This window comes from Haemorhous mexicanus, chromosome 7 (assembly GCF_027477595.1).
Source record: "Haemorhous mexicanus isolate bHaeMex1 chromosome 7, bHaeMex1.pri, whole genome shotgun sequence".
NCBI lineage: Eukaryota > Metazoa > Chordata > Aves > Passeriformes > Fringillidae > Haemorhous > Haemorhous mexicanus.
In genome coordinates, this window is record NC_082347.1 from 12,730,768 (window position 1) to 12,746,224 (window position 15,457).

Sequence of the window (15,457 nt, forward strand, 5' to 3'; positions counted from 1 at the left end):
CTTTCTGTCTGCTCTTTCTTTTGCAAAGAATTTTGTTCAATTCTGTTTTACAAATTGTTGTAATAGGGCAAGAAATGAGTAGTAATTTGTGACACAATGGCTTTGGTTTTAAAAGTTCTTCAAATATCCTGTGAAAGAGGCATATTAACCATAGTGGTAATGGCATGGGTGTGAGAACTGAGTCATTAATGCCACTCTGAGGTAATACTGCTCTAAGGCTGTGTTCCAGAATGTCCTTTTGACTTAAAAAATGTTCATTTCCACTTCTTAAAACTAAAATTAATTTTCCTCTTTGGGCATAATTTTGATTAAGGACTTTCTTACAGCCAGACATAAAAGTGACAGATTTGATAACCTTGTGTATTCATTATACCTGTATTCTGCACTGAACAACCTGAAGGGTTGAAGAGGAATGGAACATAGTGGTCAGGAAATGTCTCTGACTATTCTGCTGAAGTGTTTTGTTCTGACACGGATGCTGTGTAGGGACAGGTACCTGGGCTAAGAGAGGATCTCAAGGACTCTGTTAAAAAGTGATGTTTTCTTATTTAGCAGGTGAACCAAAAACATGTTTTTCATTTGTCTATCTCAGTGATGCCAAGTGTACTTCAGAAATTTCTTCACTGTTGTTACATGTTCTGATTTGAATATGCAATACAAACAAATCTTAATTTTATCTTGTAACATAGGTGTGGCTGCTACTAAAGACCATGACATAGGAACCACAAATCTCCATATTGAAGTTTCTGATGTCGTGAACATCCTTGTTTATGTTGGCATAGCCAAAGGAAATGGAGTGCTTTCCAAATCAGGTAATGTGAATCTCACTCACTGTAAGAGGTGTAGATGGACTGAATGTTGTGCCCCTTCTAAAATTGGCACTGTTCTTTGGAAGGCAGATCCATAAGAGCTTGCTTACAGCTGGGTGATTCTTTGTTCCAAGGGTTTGCACACACATTAGTTCTGTGTAAAATACAGTGCAGTTCATGAATTATGAAATGGTATTTCAAACTCTTTCCACTTTTTTTGCCATTACATATAATTGATGCACCATTGCTGTGCTGGGACTGGCATAGCTAATGGAAATGCAGGGTGAAGGATTTTTTCTGGGAGCTGTGCTGGTTCTAACAATTATGTCAGGATGATGTATTTGCCAAACTGTCTGTTTATGCTGCTTCTTCTGGATGCATTGTGCTTACTCTATTGAATTTGGGCTGTAATGTAATTTTTCAACACTGGAGAGCTTAAATTGGTGTATGTTAGTCGTCTCTATGAGGTTTATTGCTTATGTGAAACAGTCTTTAAATCACTGAAATAGTTTTGTTTCTTTGCCCTTTTTCTTTTGTCCTCTTATTCCATAATCAGCAAATGTAGATTTTGGGTGTGACTAATAGAGCTGCAGTAAGGTTTGTCTTTTATTTGCTTTGTTTTCACTTGTGTATGCATGGAGTTAATAGCAGCAAACTTGAGCATCCTGGGAGAGCTCTGACTGCAACAACAGCATGCTATACACTGCTTGTGCTGACTGCAGGAAAACACCTTTTTCATCTTTTCATTTTTTGGTACCAGCCCTGTTTGTTTATTTCAGGTAGGAGATTGTGTTCTGTGCAATTCAGGAAATGTGAAAAAGTTCAAAAATTAAATGTATTTTTAAGGTATCCACGGCATTCATGTTCTGGTAATGAGTTACAGACACTGTACAGAAAGATCACCTGGTGGCTTCTGTTGTATTTAGCAAACTTCCATCTGCTCAGTCTCACACAAGAAATTTGAAAACAAGGTGTTTAGTTTCTGTCTTTTTTCTCCTTCTCACATTTAAAGCATATTTTTGTTGAACCTTAGGCGTTTTGAAGAAGTTGGAAGAGGAGGATTTGGATGACCTTTTAAGGAAGCGGTTGAAAGATTCAAGTGAATTACCTGGTGCTTTGTGGCACATTTATGCTGGCAAAGATGCTGACAAGATAAGAGAATTTCTGCAAAAGGTTAGATTTATTACACATAATTTATAAATATAACCTAAGTAATTGGTAAATCAAAAGGGGCTGGCAAAAACCACAAACCCCACCTCAGTGTTAGAGAAGGGAGGAAGGCAAAATTATTTCCTTTATAGCACATAAAATAAACTATACTTGACCTGCTGCACCACCAACAAATAGTGTGTAACACATAAATTCACACTGTAAGAGTGGCAAGTAGCCTGTAACTGAAGGCTTAGGAGGGCATGGAGATCTGCTCTTGCCCTGCTCTAATACAAAAGATAATTTGTGGGATGATGTTTTTCTGTCACTGATTCATTGTTGTATTATTGCTGCTGAATTTTTGGTGAATTTTCCCATGCCAAATCCCCTGGCCTCACCACCCAGTGGCCACCAGTCTTTGCCAGGAGTGTGTCACATCAGTCACACAGGAACTGGGCTCTTGGTGAAGGTGGAAGCAGTGGGAGAATGTCCCCAGGGCCAGCAGACACCCTGGCTGTGTTGTAGATCATCCTGCAGTGGCGTGTGGTGATCAGTTAGAGCCACATCAGAACCTTTCAGGTTATTCCCTAGGATGAATATCTGTCAGTGCACTAAATGTAGGCATTCCATCTTGGGAACAGTATTCTGTGCCCTGTCCTTGGCACATTTGTGTGCTCTGGAAGGTGGCCTTGAGAGAAGACACAGAAATACCAAACTGTCACTGAAGGAGGAGATGTCTTTACCGTCTTCTTCTGTGAGGAGAGAGCAGATGAGTTTTAACTGGCTGCAGCAAAGGAGTCCATAAACAAACTTGAGGCCAAGGGCTCTGCTGTGAGCAGGGGAAGCCTAAGGAATTCAGCAGTGAAGATTTCCTTTGACAATAAAGCAGTGTTTCTGTACCAGGCCAGCTGTCTTCCAGTGACTCAAACATTTGCTCTTTGGCAGGCTGAGCTGTGGGGAAAAATGAGCACTGGTAAGTAAAACAAAGCTAATTCTAGGAGATTATGAATTATTCAGCAAGACTTTTTGTTCATTCAAAAAGTAGGTGCTCATAAATTAGATGGTGGCTTTTCAGTTCAAAAAAGAGAGTTGTGAATAAAGTCATGAATGCAAAGGAATAGGTGGACCTGGAGAGGAAATGCTGAATGCTCCCTCAGAGCACTTTTGAAACTATAGTGAATAGCTGTGAAACTATTTGAGCAACAGGTTTAAACCAGAAACATTTAGGATGCTGTGTGAAGAAGTTTGTCCTTGGCCAACACAGTTAGCCCTGATATCCCAAATGAGTTGTGTACCACAATGTATTTTAGGAGTGGTGGTATTTGGGAAGTATTGAATTGGAGATTAATTGATGAGTACTCATTGGGACCACTTTGCTGCTGCTAAGATAAAAAAATCTCAGTATCTTGTTAGAAGGGTGATAATACTCAAGGAGAGTTTCAAGTTCCACATCACATAATTACATTCATTTAATAAATGAAAGCAAAAAAATTCTGTTTTTAATGAGATACTTGTTTCATGACTCATGACAGGTGAATTAGGTTTGTGTTCTTCATATGTAATCACTTTTTTCTTTTTTAGTGACTAGGATTGATTTAGTAGCAGTTGATTAAGAGTAATATTTGCTCCCCTGTGGCTCACTTGATGAGAAATGCTTGTGGAATTGCATTTGCTGATGTCAGGAAGTATTTTTATGTGTTCATCATTTTTTCTGAATACCTTCATAGGGTGGTAGGAAAGCAGCTTCTTATCCCAGTGTGGCTGAGGGTGGAAGGGGCCCCTTGAGGTCCTTTCTGTCCAGCCCTGTGCTCAAGCAGAGGCACCTGGAGCAGGTTTCCCAGGACTACGGCCTTTGGCTTTACTGGCTGCTTTTTTCCTGAGCTAAGGTAGTGATGTTGCTTGTCTGTGTCAAAACTGAAGAAGGTTGTAAGCCTGAGGAATTGGCAGCACAGGAACTCCTGAGCTCAGATTTTATTTTCTGGATGAAAGGAGTCACACAGAGAGCATATTGCTTATTAATAGATTATTGAGCTGAGTTCTTTAAAGCTCTGCACTTTGGAGTGGGAGTGTTGCAAGTGTCTTCAGTTCAGTGAGACTTCCCAGATCCTTCAGGGTTGTTTTGAATCCCTAGCCAGAGTTCTTGTTTGGTGTTGGGAACTGAGTGATGTTGCTTGGCAAGGTGGGCACACATAAAATTGATCAGCAAAAGGTTTGGTTCTTTTGGAAGTTATTTGGGATCTTTTCTGTACTTAACAGATAGCAAAGGAGCAAGGCCTGGAGGTTTTACCAGAGCACGATCCAATCCGTGATCAGAGTTGGTATGTGAACAAAAAACTTCGCCAAAGACTTTTTGAAGAATATGGAGTAAAAACCTGCACAGTTATTCAGTTCCTTGGTGATGCTATTATTCTGCCAGCAGGAGCACTTCATCAGGTAATGTACCTTAGGTTAAAGACACACAAGATTAATAACTTTTTTCCAAAGATGTGGATACATTTGTGCTCAGTTACATTTATTTTTTTTAGTATCTGTTAGCATGTAGCAATGTAAAATAAGATACATCTGCTGGTGTAGCTAACATACAGCAAATGGAATGCCTTAAGTATTAAGGTTTTTTTTTCCTTTAAAATTACAAATGAACAGACCATTATTAACCATTGTTTTCCACTTCTCATTTCTGTAGCAAATTTCTAAACAAACTGAGTCTAGTTATGGCAGAGTCAGGTTAGTCATTTTCTTCTTCTAAGCCGGCAGTTAATCTAATCGAGGAGGGGCAGGGAGAGCAACTTGAGCAGGTATGGATGGTAAGCACCTGGATGTCAGGTGTCATTGTTTTTGGCTTTAGCTGTAGAAGAATTGTAGTGGGTGTTCTGGTGTTTCTGTAACAGATATTTAGTTTTTTTCCCATGCCTCATTTAAGTTCCTTTTAACACAGAAGGTATATCTATCACCAGAAGTCATCATTGTCTTTTCAGCAGCTTTTCTTACTATGAGAAAGAGTGATCCCACCTTTGCAGCAGCTGAGCTGATCTAATCTGTAGTTGGGTAAGAAAAATACTGCCAGTGGGGCAGTTCTGGAGTAGCAGGACAAATTTGTGTTAGCCTCAGTTGCCCCCGGCATAAAGGATTTGTTAGTGCCTTTAGGCCTTTTTTTTTCCCTCACAGCCAGTAAACTGCTGCTCCTTGGTGAAAAGAGGAAGAAAGCTCGGTTGTTTAGGTGAGATTTTTAGGCCATTCTAGACTTACTTCTTTCATGCTTCAGCAGGAGGTGGAGCCTGCTGGCTTGCTGTCTTGCCAGCTGTCAAGCACCACTGATGAGATCCTTGACTGTCAAGGAATGAGGGAGCATCCCCACCCTGCAGTTGGTTGCAAACCATTGTGATGTTGAAGATCTATCATTGATCTCCCTGTGGGTTGAAGTGAGGCCAAGCCTTTCTGAAGAAGGTGCTCTTTGGTTTCCAATCTGCAGATCAGCTTCCAGCTGTGGCAGAGAGGAAGCAGTGGCTCACCATGTCCCTGTGGCCAGGGCAGTGGGGTTTCCTCTGTGAAAAACTGAGGGGGGTGTAGTGATGACAGGGGTCATGTCCCTGCTCTCTCTCTCTGGCTGTGTCTGTTGTGGGGCATTGAAAGCAACTGGTGCCTTACCTGGACTGGGCTCCTCCTCATCCCACTGAGTTACTGTGTGGGTTGGGCATGGTGGTACATAGCTCTGGATGCTCTGCGTGGATTTGTTTTCTGGCACAGGAAAGACCCAGACAGCCCCAAACAGACCTTGCTGACCCAAATCTAGGGAGGTGTAGGTTGCCTTCCCCCAAACAATGACTCAGGGCTTGATGTTGTTTCACAGATGTGGAGGAACATCTGACATTGCTGCTGTTTTTGGCTCCTGTTAGGCTAAAGAAGTTGGCACTCCCAGAGTCATGTATTGCATCCTCCAGCAGCCTTACTCTGATCTCATGAAACAAGAGAGATATATCCCAGATAGAAGAGTGGAAGGGAACCCAGGGGAAATAACAAATGTACTGGGAAATCTGTTCTATATAGCATGTGTCATTATATAAAGGCATACAGAATATAAAACATGAAGTACTGGGACTGTTCCAGTCTTCCCTGTACTTTATATGTTTAAGAACCAAAAATAAGGCCACTCTTATCTTTATCTCCTTGGCTTTAAACTGCAGATTGTGTTTGAAGTGGTAATGTTGTAGCTTTTGGCACCAAGGAGTTAATAACATGGTGTTTTTAAACCTTAGTGGGTGAAGCAGAGAACCTTTTCATCTTCAGTAAGAAGTTCCTGTGAATCTGCCACGTAGGAGGAAATAAAAGCATCGTGTTCTTTCATGTATGTGCACAGCGCTCTCTGTAGAGATGCGTAAATACTGACCTTAGGGATCAGCACCAGCACTTCAGAGATACAAAGCACATTTAAAAACTGAAAAATAAGTCTGCACAAGAATACATACCATGTTAATTTTACACATTAAGTGTTTCAGATTTACATACATTTATGAACCTTTTAATTATTAACACTGGGTAAGAGTTGATGCTAAATTAGGTGGTAAATTAACATTTTTATTTGTTCATGAGTAATGTTGTGGAGCAGAAGGAATCAGGCTGAGGGCTGGAGCTAGGGAGCCTGGCTGCCTGTGGTCACTGCATAAGTGTAGTTCTGACTCTTCCGTTCTGGATCCAGTTAGGATTGTTGGCACACTACTGCTTTTGACGTGCTGGTCTAGAATTTACTGCCCTAACATGTAGGAGGTTGTGTGTATTCTTCTGTACATTGTTTTTCCACCCCCCCCTCCCTCTCCCTGGTTCTGTGGATTCATGTCTGGCTTTTTAAAGCTTATTCTTTACATTTCATGGCAGCATATAGCATTCCTCTTGCTTCCCAGCTTTCTCCCCCTTCCTGTGTACTTGCAGACAGCACTCACATTCTTCTTGTGATGACTGCAGCAGGCAAAGTCAGACTGTTCCCGGTGGGATGGGAGGGACAGCCTCTCCCGCGAGCTGTGACGGGCAGGGCAGCCTTGTCAGTTCCTCTTGTAGAGAGAATTGCTCTCTCAGAAGGAGAATCCAGAAATAGATACAGTGTTGGAACGGTCACCTCTGCAGATGCTTCCCTGAATGCTCTGTGAGGGGCATCTCCTTTCTTCTTGGCTGTACAGGTTGGGAGCTCTGCAGTGTCCCTGCCTTGCTGATGGCTGGGCCTTGTTCCCTCTGTGGCACTAGTGACTGGGTGGGAGCCCCCTGAGCTCTCCTTGGAACTTCCCCAGCTAAAAAAGGGTGTTGGTACTGTTCTTTTGAAAGGTTCACTCTTCCTGCTGCTCCACTGTGGGTTATGCTGTATCATAGACATCTCAAGGCATGGCCTCTCTGGTTTTAACTTGGTGGCTCCAAATTGGTAAAATAATTTAACTAAAAGAAAAAAAGCTAGAAATACTGGAGTCAGTAATTGAAATGTGGTGTTCAGGCACCCTGCAAAACTTGTTCATAGTGGAACAAGTTATTATAATGTTGTTTTTTATAGAGGCATTATCTGGATTTAACAGCAGGATTATGTATTGTACAATAACATGCTCGGAGGTAATGTGACATCCTGGCAATGTTCCGATAAGGATTGTAGGATAAAGGTCTGGGCGTTGCATATGCAGAGCTCTGGCAGCTCAGCCTTGCAGGAAGTGGCTGATCCTGTGGCCATCAGGATGGCTGGGTGGCCCTTTCTTCCGTGCCCACTCCCCTTTCCCTGTCCCGGCCCAAGTCTGAGGCTTTTCCAGCACCGCAGCCACCTCCCGGGCCCTGCTGGAAACGCCTGCTCTGCGTGGGCCGGCCGTGAAGCTGTTCTCAGTTCAGCTGGAAGTGGCACAGGCGTGGGAGTGCTGCACTCCTCGCCCCACAAACCTCAAGGGAATCGTTGCTAAACGTTTCTATGTGTGTGTCACTGCATCAGCTTGTGTTATAAATATTATAAATAGAACTGCCTGGGGCTGTCAGCGGGGCATTCCCATGCTAAGCACCAGAGCAGCCGGGTAAAATCTGTCCCTGCAAACTTTCACACGGATAAGACAGGCCCTGGAAGGGAGGGGAGAGAGGACTTCAGGCACAGCAGAATTAAAGGTCCGAGGGAAACACATGTTTCCTATCCTGCCATGGAGAGGGATAGGGAGTCAGTAAAACCTTGTCTTAGTGAGGAGAAAGTGAATGAGTGGTCTGGGATTTGCATGGGCTGGGAAGGAAACCAGGGGCAGGTAGAGACTTGAAAGAGGTGGGAAGTCTGGGGAGGGTGGGGGGAGGGGCTGGAACTGCTGGCTGCACAATGCAGAGGTGCCTCACCCCAAGCTCTAGGAAATTCCCTGAGTGTTGGTGGGAGTCTCATGCTGGCACTTCTGCAGCTGCTGCCTCACTCCTGGCTTTCTGTTGGCAGGTTGTGTGGCATCAACAAGCCCTCCTCGTGTCCAGAATTGTTTCTTTTTTGATGAATTCTCAGTGGGGACCAGCACTACTTTGTCCTTGGTGATGATGAGCCATCAAAAACCCCATATACAACATGACTGCTGAGCTGGGGGTCACCTGCTGGGATTTCAGCTGTAGGGGGGGAGATGCTGTGTAAAATCAGACTTGGGCAGGGGTTTTGAAGAAGAAAGAAATTTTTAAATTAAGTCCTGTGTCCTCAACTGTGTAGACCCCAGTGGTTTCTTTGAATGTCAGGTACCATAATGGAATTTTTAGAGTGTGTATTTAGAAACTCTAGATTTTGCTAGGTTTCACTTTAAAATACACAGATCTCTATCAGTCCTGAGCAGAGTGGGATGGGTTCTTTGCTGGAATGGCTGAGGCTCTGCCTCCCTGCCCCCAGGTTTTGGGAATTTAAACTGTTATACAGCCTTGAGTGAGGAGCTGTTGGAGTTTGGGGAAAAGAGGGTTTTGACTGCTGAATTTCCAATTACAGTGTAATTTGTAAGGGTTTAGGGGGGAAAACCCAGTTGTTTCGAAGGGAGTGAAATGGAGTTGGTGGTTGGGTGACAATGAGGAAGCAATTTCCCTTTCCCCTGTCCTCCAGGTACAGCTGGGTAGCAGAAGATGGTGTCTGTTCCTCAGTAGTTATCTCATGTCAGTAAGAAGAAATGTTCAGAGAAAGAAGAGTGCTCTTCTCCTCCTGCTTCTCAGCCTCCCCCTTTGACTGTTCGTGGTTGTTTCTTTCAAGTATTTCCACTGGCAGTTCCTTTTCCATGAACGTGCCAGCTTCCAGCGTGTGTGTGTGTGTGGCAGAGGAGCCGGGTCCTGCAGGGCAGGGCAGCTCCAGGGGCTGGCAGATCACGCCTGCGTGGGGCTGGGGAGGCTGAGTGCAGCTGCTGAGGGAGGAACAAGGCCTCAGTGTGGAATTAATGCTGGAGCGCAGGCAGCTGTGCAGCCTTCAGAGGTGCTTTGGCAGCAGCCAGCTTAGATAAGGCAGACACATGTAATTGCTCCCTACCTGCAAAGGTGCCCGTTAGTCCGATAAGGCTGTGGTTAAGGCATCTCAAGACCCACTCTTTCCTCAGGTACCTCTGCCAAAGAGTAACCCCAAATACTAATGATGGGTCTCTTTCTGCTATTTTGGATAGGTGCAGAATTTTCACAGCTGCGTTCAAGTAACGGAAGACTTTGTGTCTCCAGAACATCTTGTACAGTCATTTCACTTAACGCAGGAGCTGAGGCTGTCAAAGGAAGAAATCAATTATGATGATAAACTGCAGGTAGGAAATGAATGCTGCTCTGGAAGCGGCTGGGAAGGCAGGGTGTGCTCGGGCTCATTGAAATGCCGAGCAGCGCTGGAGCTACTTCCTTGCTGCTGTTCACACAGAATAACAATGAGCAGCAGCATGAATGCCAGGGCTGTAAATGACTCTCCCTTGAGCTGCTGGCTTTATTTCACATTACATTTAAAAATGTGTAAAAAGCTGTTTCTTTTGCACGGGCTCGATGAAGCCTTTCTTTTTTCCATCCGCTAGGCTTAGGGCTCAGTCCTAAACTTTGCAGAGGTCCTCAGGTCGTAGGCCTTACTGAAATTTGTCCCATGTTCTTGCAGGTTAAAAATATCTTGTATCACGCAGTTAAAGAAATGGTGAGAGCTTTGAAGATTCACGAAGGTGAAATGGAAGATATGGATGAAAACTGAGCACACTCTGCTTTTTGGAGGTAGCATCACCCAGAGGTTATTTCACCTGATCTGTGAACGGTAAACACACTAATTTAAGCTTCACAAACCATCAGTGCCAAGAAAACACAGTCATCGTATTTACTTGTTTATGACACTGCAACGGTAGAGCTTCATATCACAGCCACTGTGATTCCATATTTCACTTGCAAACAGTTGAGCAGCGTTCTGCTGTCTGTATTATAATGTACATGAAGTTTGTGAAATGTCAAAGATTTAAGATGATGTATTTATTTTTGGAAAAAACGACAAAATTCTATGCTATATTGTTGATCAAATGTAAATGTGACTTGTACAGTTTGCTAAAATAATTCAGATCTTTTTCACTACATTGAGACAGTTACTGTGAGAGTAGGACACAAACACCAGCTATTGCCTGCATTTGGGATCTTGCTGAGTCCGCACAGCAGTCATGTCATATTCTGAAAATTACTGCCAAATAATTGTAAACTTTGTAAAATATAAAGTATATAAAGTAGATATTAAATACAGACACTTCAGTATTTTATTGAAGCTATTCAGTGTACAATTAAACGTTTTCAAAAGGTGTAATTTATTTAAAAATTGTCTCATTTTGGTAAAATTTATGTGAACTTTTAAAGCTTAAATATTAAACTTAATATGCTATGTAAATATATACATATATACATTCAATGATGTATTTTTTTAAAACATTGGCTTGCTTTAATTTGTTAAAAGTGCAAGTGTTACACATGCTTTGTACATTGAAGTTGAAAGGGGTTTTACATTTTCCATTAAAATGACTTTGTCAGACGTCGCGGTGTGGATTTGTTTGTTCCGCTGCTGCCAGGGCAGCCCAGTGCTGCCCCCTGCGGGCCGCAGCCGGCACTGCCGGGAGCCTCTGCCACCCGCCCCCTTCCCTTCGGGAATCAGCGCTTGCTCCACAGGAAGGGGAAAGGTGTTTCTGTAGAATGGTTATTTCGTAACAACTTGCCTTTGATCGTTCAGGTAATACTACTAAATAATAGATGTTTTTAAAAATATATTTTATGGGGTTTTTTTATTTAATAATGGTAAATGTTAGCAGTTGAGCAGAATTCTGGGTTTTGGAGTGAGTTTGAAAAGCTTCACAAGAAGTGTGCTTTAAGTTAATAAAACTATTCAAATACTTAGATTGATTATCAAATGCTAGGCAGAGCCAATGGGCAGCTTGTGAGGTGTCCAAAAGGGGGATAGTAAAGAGCCTGGTTACTGCTTCCAGTCTGACACATTGACTGGGTTTGGGGTCACCAAAAACCCCAAATGCCCTGTAAGTCACCTTTCAAAATAGTAAGCACAAAAGCAATTCCTCATTCCAAAAGTCAAAATATTTAGCTAGCTTTAAAACTTGAAATTTGTCAAGTTGCAGAGAAATACCAGGGAGTTAATGGTGCTGCACTTAGCAAATGCTTCTCAGCTTTGTACTCTGTTCCATCCATTATCATTTTATTCTTCCCTGCAGCATTAGAGCATTGGCTGAAAGTGGAAGATGTGCCAGTGTACCTTTGTGTAATGAGAAGTGCGCTCTAGGTGTACATACTTTTATTTTTTAAGTTCAAGATATGTAAATATTTCAGTATTTCCTTCTTCAACTCAGGGTTTTTTTCACATGCCTTATACATATGAAATTATCGTTCCTGCTGCAGAGTCCCATTCCCCTTGGTTCTTTTCCTGCAGCCAGGAGCAGTTGCTGGGCCTGGGGCAGGGCTGCCATCGCTGCTCACCCCCTGCTGGTGTGTGTTGCAGCTGAGTGGGAGGGCAGGGCTTGGTGTCCCCTGAGTTACTGTCCCAAAGTGTCACATTGCCACGCCTGCCCTGGCCAAAGCCATGGGTTATCTCCTCTGCCTCTTCTCCAGTGCCTGTACAGCTGACAGCACCTGTGCCTCGAGGTCTGAGCTTTGGTAGCCCCCTTTGGGCCCCACTGACAGCTGCCCCTGCCACCCCAGAGTGCTTAGAGACCTGGGCAGGGATCCCTGGCACCTGCCTGTCAGGCTGAAGATCATCTTCTCCTTAAAGGAAACTGGAAGAGTGACTAAACAATGCCAGAAGTTGTTGAAGTTCACAGGTACTCCAAATACCACTAAAAGACACCCGAAAAAAACATTGTTTAAGTACTTGGTGTAGCACATTCTGCTTACTCAGTGCCTTAAGGTTTCTGGCTCTGTCACAAGGAAGCCAAGCTCCCCTGCAGGAAATGGGAGCAGGAGGTGGGGGCTGGTGGTGTGCTTGTGGCTGTGAGCATGATCAGAGGTGTTCACAGCTCATGTCTGACACCAGAGAGGGGTTTGTGGGAAGCTGTTTTGTTCTCAGGTTTGTTTTTCCCTCTTGACCATTTTCCATGTTCTGTGATGTGTTACTGGGCATGTTTTTCCCATCTTCCTTTGCTAAAGACTCTTGGGGGATTTTCTGCTCTACAATCTCAACTATTTTAATACAGCCAGAAGTATTCAGTGAGATCAGCTGAAGCTGTTGGAGTGCAGGAATGCTGTCAGCTGCTAGAACATGGATATGAAATACTGTGTGTCATCTTTTGCCACCTTCCTGTTGAGCACAAGCTCTGTCTTTGTTTGCTTTGCTCCCCATGAAACTCTTCCTTCTTTCTCTTTTCCTGTCATTTGAAAGATCACACCTCAAGAGTCAGCAAAACTGTGAGCCCTGCTCCCCACACCCCCTCTTTCCCTCTTTCCAGCTCCTTATCATCATCTCCATCCTCAGCACTGCTGTACAGTAAAAGGCCACAGCAGTTTCTTTCCTGTTGTGACTGCAGAGGTACTAAAAAGAAAAGTTTTTAGCAAAGAATAAAGAAGGGCTGTGATGACCTGAAGTATTTCAGCACAGATGGCTGCTGCAATTATGATTTAGCAGAGACAGAAATTGCTGGAGTTGCTGGCAGGGAAATGGTGGTCCCTGTTAGGGAGGTCAGATGTAGGGGTTTAGAACAGTCTGATTTGCAAATCTATTTATTCTACTCCTCCGGCTTCATGCGAGTTGCTCAGATCTATGTGTGTAGGCCAACCCCCATCTGATCAGCCCTACGTTCTCATGCTCTCTGACCTTTTTGGTAGGTGGTAATTTTGTTTGTACCCTCTCCCCTGACATCCTGTCAAGCCCTCTTCTGCTCTCACAGCTGACAGCCTTCCCTGCCCCGTGCCTGTAACTGGGAATTTCCCTTCCTTCTTCCTTCCACAGCCACCATTGCCTGTTCTGCTGCTTTCCAGAGCAGGATGTTTATGCTCTCCCCCACATCCGTGCTGGATGAGCTACCTCACCCTGTTGAGATTCCTGGAGCTAGTCTCTGCTGTGCTTTCCCCTGCTGACCCCCAGCTTTGCTTCCAACAGTGTCAGCTCTGCACTGTGCTCCTGCTTTGCAGGCTTTGACCCGTGCTTTGATGGCTGCAGCGCCGTGTCTCCGTCCCGCCGCGGTGTTGCCATCTCCGTGTGCCCCAGCCGGCCGCAGAGCAGCGGTGCTGGGGGCGGTCCTTGCTTGCAGCGGCCACCACGGCGTTCTTTTCTTCCCATCTCAGCAGGGTGGCCCAGGAAACTGCCCAAGGAGCAAATGCCCTGTGGCGTCAGCAGCACACACAAACGAACCTCTGTACTTTTTTCGTTTGTTCTCATCGGTTTTGAAAAGGAAGTCACCATCTATAAATAGCTGCTAGGAAAATCTTGCCTTATAGCAAACTGAAGATGTGATTACCCTGATGTGTTGTGTGCAAATAGATGCATTTTAAACGAGGGCCTTTCTAAAGCTAAGTGGTGGACTGGGGACTTTTGCTGTTATGCTTCCAAACATACCAAGGCTCTATATTCTTGTCCCAGGTGCCTGTTTCTTTTTCCAGTCCCTGGGTCTGTGCTACCTTAGTGAAAATAGAGAGTAGGGTTTAGTAGCTCTGAGGCAGGAAATCCTGTATTTTCACAGCTCTAAGGATTTCATATTGTTTGATCTCAATAATACCTTAAGTCCAGCAGCAAATGGGCCTGAGGGAACGCTTCAGATGATTACAAGACAAAAACCCTGAGTAAGCTGAAACTACTTCTGGTAAAACAAACATGAGAGAAAAATAAGGTGGAGGAAAAGATGTCCATAGCTCTTGATTCTTTAGGGAACAATGAACTTTTTATACAATTGAACTCCACAGTCCTCATACTCAGGCAGGAAGGTGTGGCAAGCAATGTCCAGCCTGTACCTGACTTGTGGCAGCCACACCACTGCTCTGATTGCTGTGGAACAGTTTGATTTTGTTTTCTACTATTTTAGCCCAGCTCAGTACAGGATGTTATTAGCTGTTGTGGCTGTATTTGTTTTTCTCCATGTACAGAGCTGGACTGTAAGGGGTCTCAAAAGATCCAACCTTTTGTGGGAAAGAGAGTCTAGATGAGGTGTCGCTCGTCACTGAAAGCAGGTCATCAGGAACTGCAGATGGCTGAAGAGCTGCTGCTGAGAGGACAGTAGGAAGGAGTTCACTACCAGAGTTCTTGAACATGAAAATGCTCTCAGAGGAAGCACTCACAAAATCCTTTTTTTCCACTTTAATAAAAGCAAAATGTAATAAAAGCAAACTGAACACTTCTGTATTTTGGTTTTAGCCATCATTTCAAGTAGCAACTAGTAGTGGTGAAGTCTGCACAGTTTATTCTCAGGAGACTCCACATGGCTTCCCAGTTGCCTTTCTTTGGTTTCTCTTTCTGTGGTGATACAGCTAGAGATTGGATAATTACAGTTTCTTTCGGCATAGCATATGTTGGCAATATTCAACAGGGCCAGTATTTCTGTGTGCCAAGGCAAGGGTGGTTTCTGTGGTTAAAGCAAAGTCTATGAATAGAAGTCAGTGTCTGGATGTGTATTTAAAATTGGTTCTTGGTGAGACACTTTGAAGCAACGTACCACAGGATTCTTTAACTCTGTCCATTATAAAACAATGCAGCCCAGACTCAGCACCCCGGGAATGTTTCTGTGTGCTGTGCAGGCTTTGGTGACGATCCCTGGGACAGCCAGTGACTCACGGCTTTGTTGTTGCTGCTGCAGCTCTCTGAACTGCGGTCACCTGCTGCATTCCCGCACCACGCCTCTGCCTTACTCTCTCCAGGCCCGGGCATTGAGCCCATCGGTTTGGCGGTGAAAAAAGCGAGGGCACGGCCAGAGAGGGAAGAGCCGGGCCCCGGGCTCCCAGCAGGTGGCGGCCGGTGGCTGCGGCCGGCGGAGCGGGATCCGCCCGGACAGCGGCTGGAGTACCGCGGAACCGCCTCCGGCCACACCCCGCTCGCAAGTTTAATAACTTGAAAGAGTTTTAAATTGTTGTGA

General features: G+C 44.2%; 1 protein-coding gene across 5 annotated transcripts in view; it reads left to right on the forward strand.

The window, feature by feature from the left end:
• Nucleotides 1–10,929, forward strand: part of JMJD1C (jumonji domain containing 1C) — a 178,228-nt gene extending 167,299 nt beyond the window's left edge. For all 5 annotated transcript variants that reach the window (XM_059851108.1, XM_059851107.1, XM_059851110.1 and 2 more), the window contains 5 exons: nucleotides 690–812; nucleotides 1,843–1,982; nucleotides 4,215–4,391; nucleotides 9,563–9,694; nucleotides 10,027–10,929. In XM_059851108.1, the coding sequence (XP_059707091.1) occupies nucleotides 690–812; nucleotides 1,843–1,982; nucleotides 4,215–4,391; nucleotides 9,563–9,694; nucleotides 10,027–10,116 (662 nt within the window). In that variant the 3' untranslated portion in view covers nucleotides 10,117–10,929. The remainder of the gene's footprint in view (nucleotides 1–689; nucleotides 813–1,842; nucleotides 1,983–4,214; nucleotides 4,392–9,562; nucleotides 9,695–10,026) is intronic.
• Nucleotides 10,930–15,457: the final 4,528 nt, after the last annotated feature.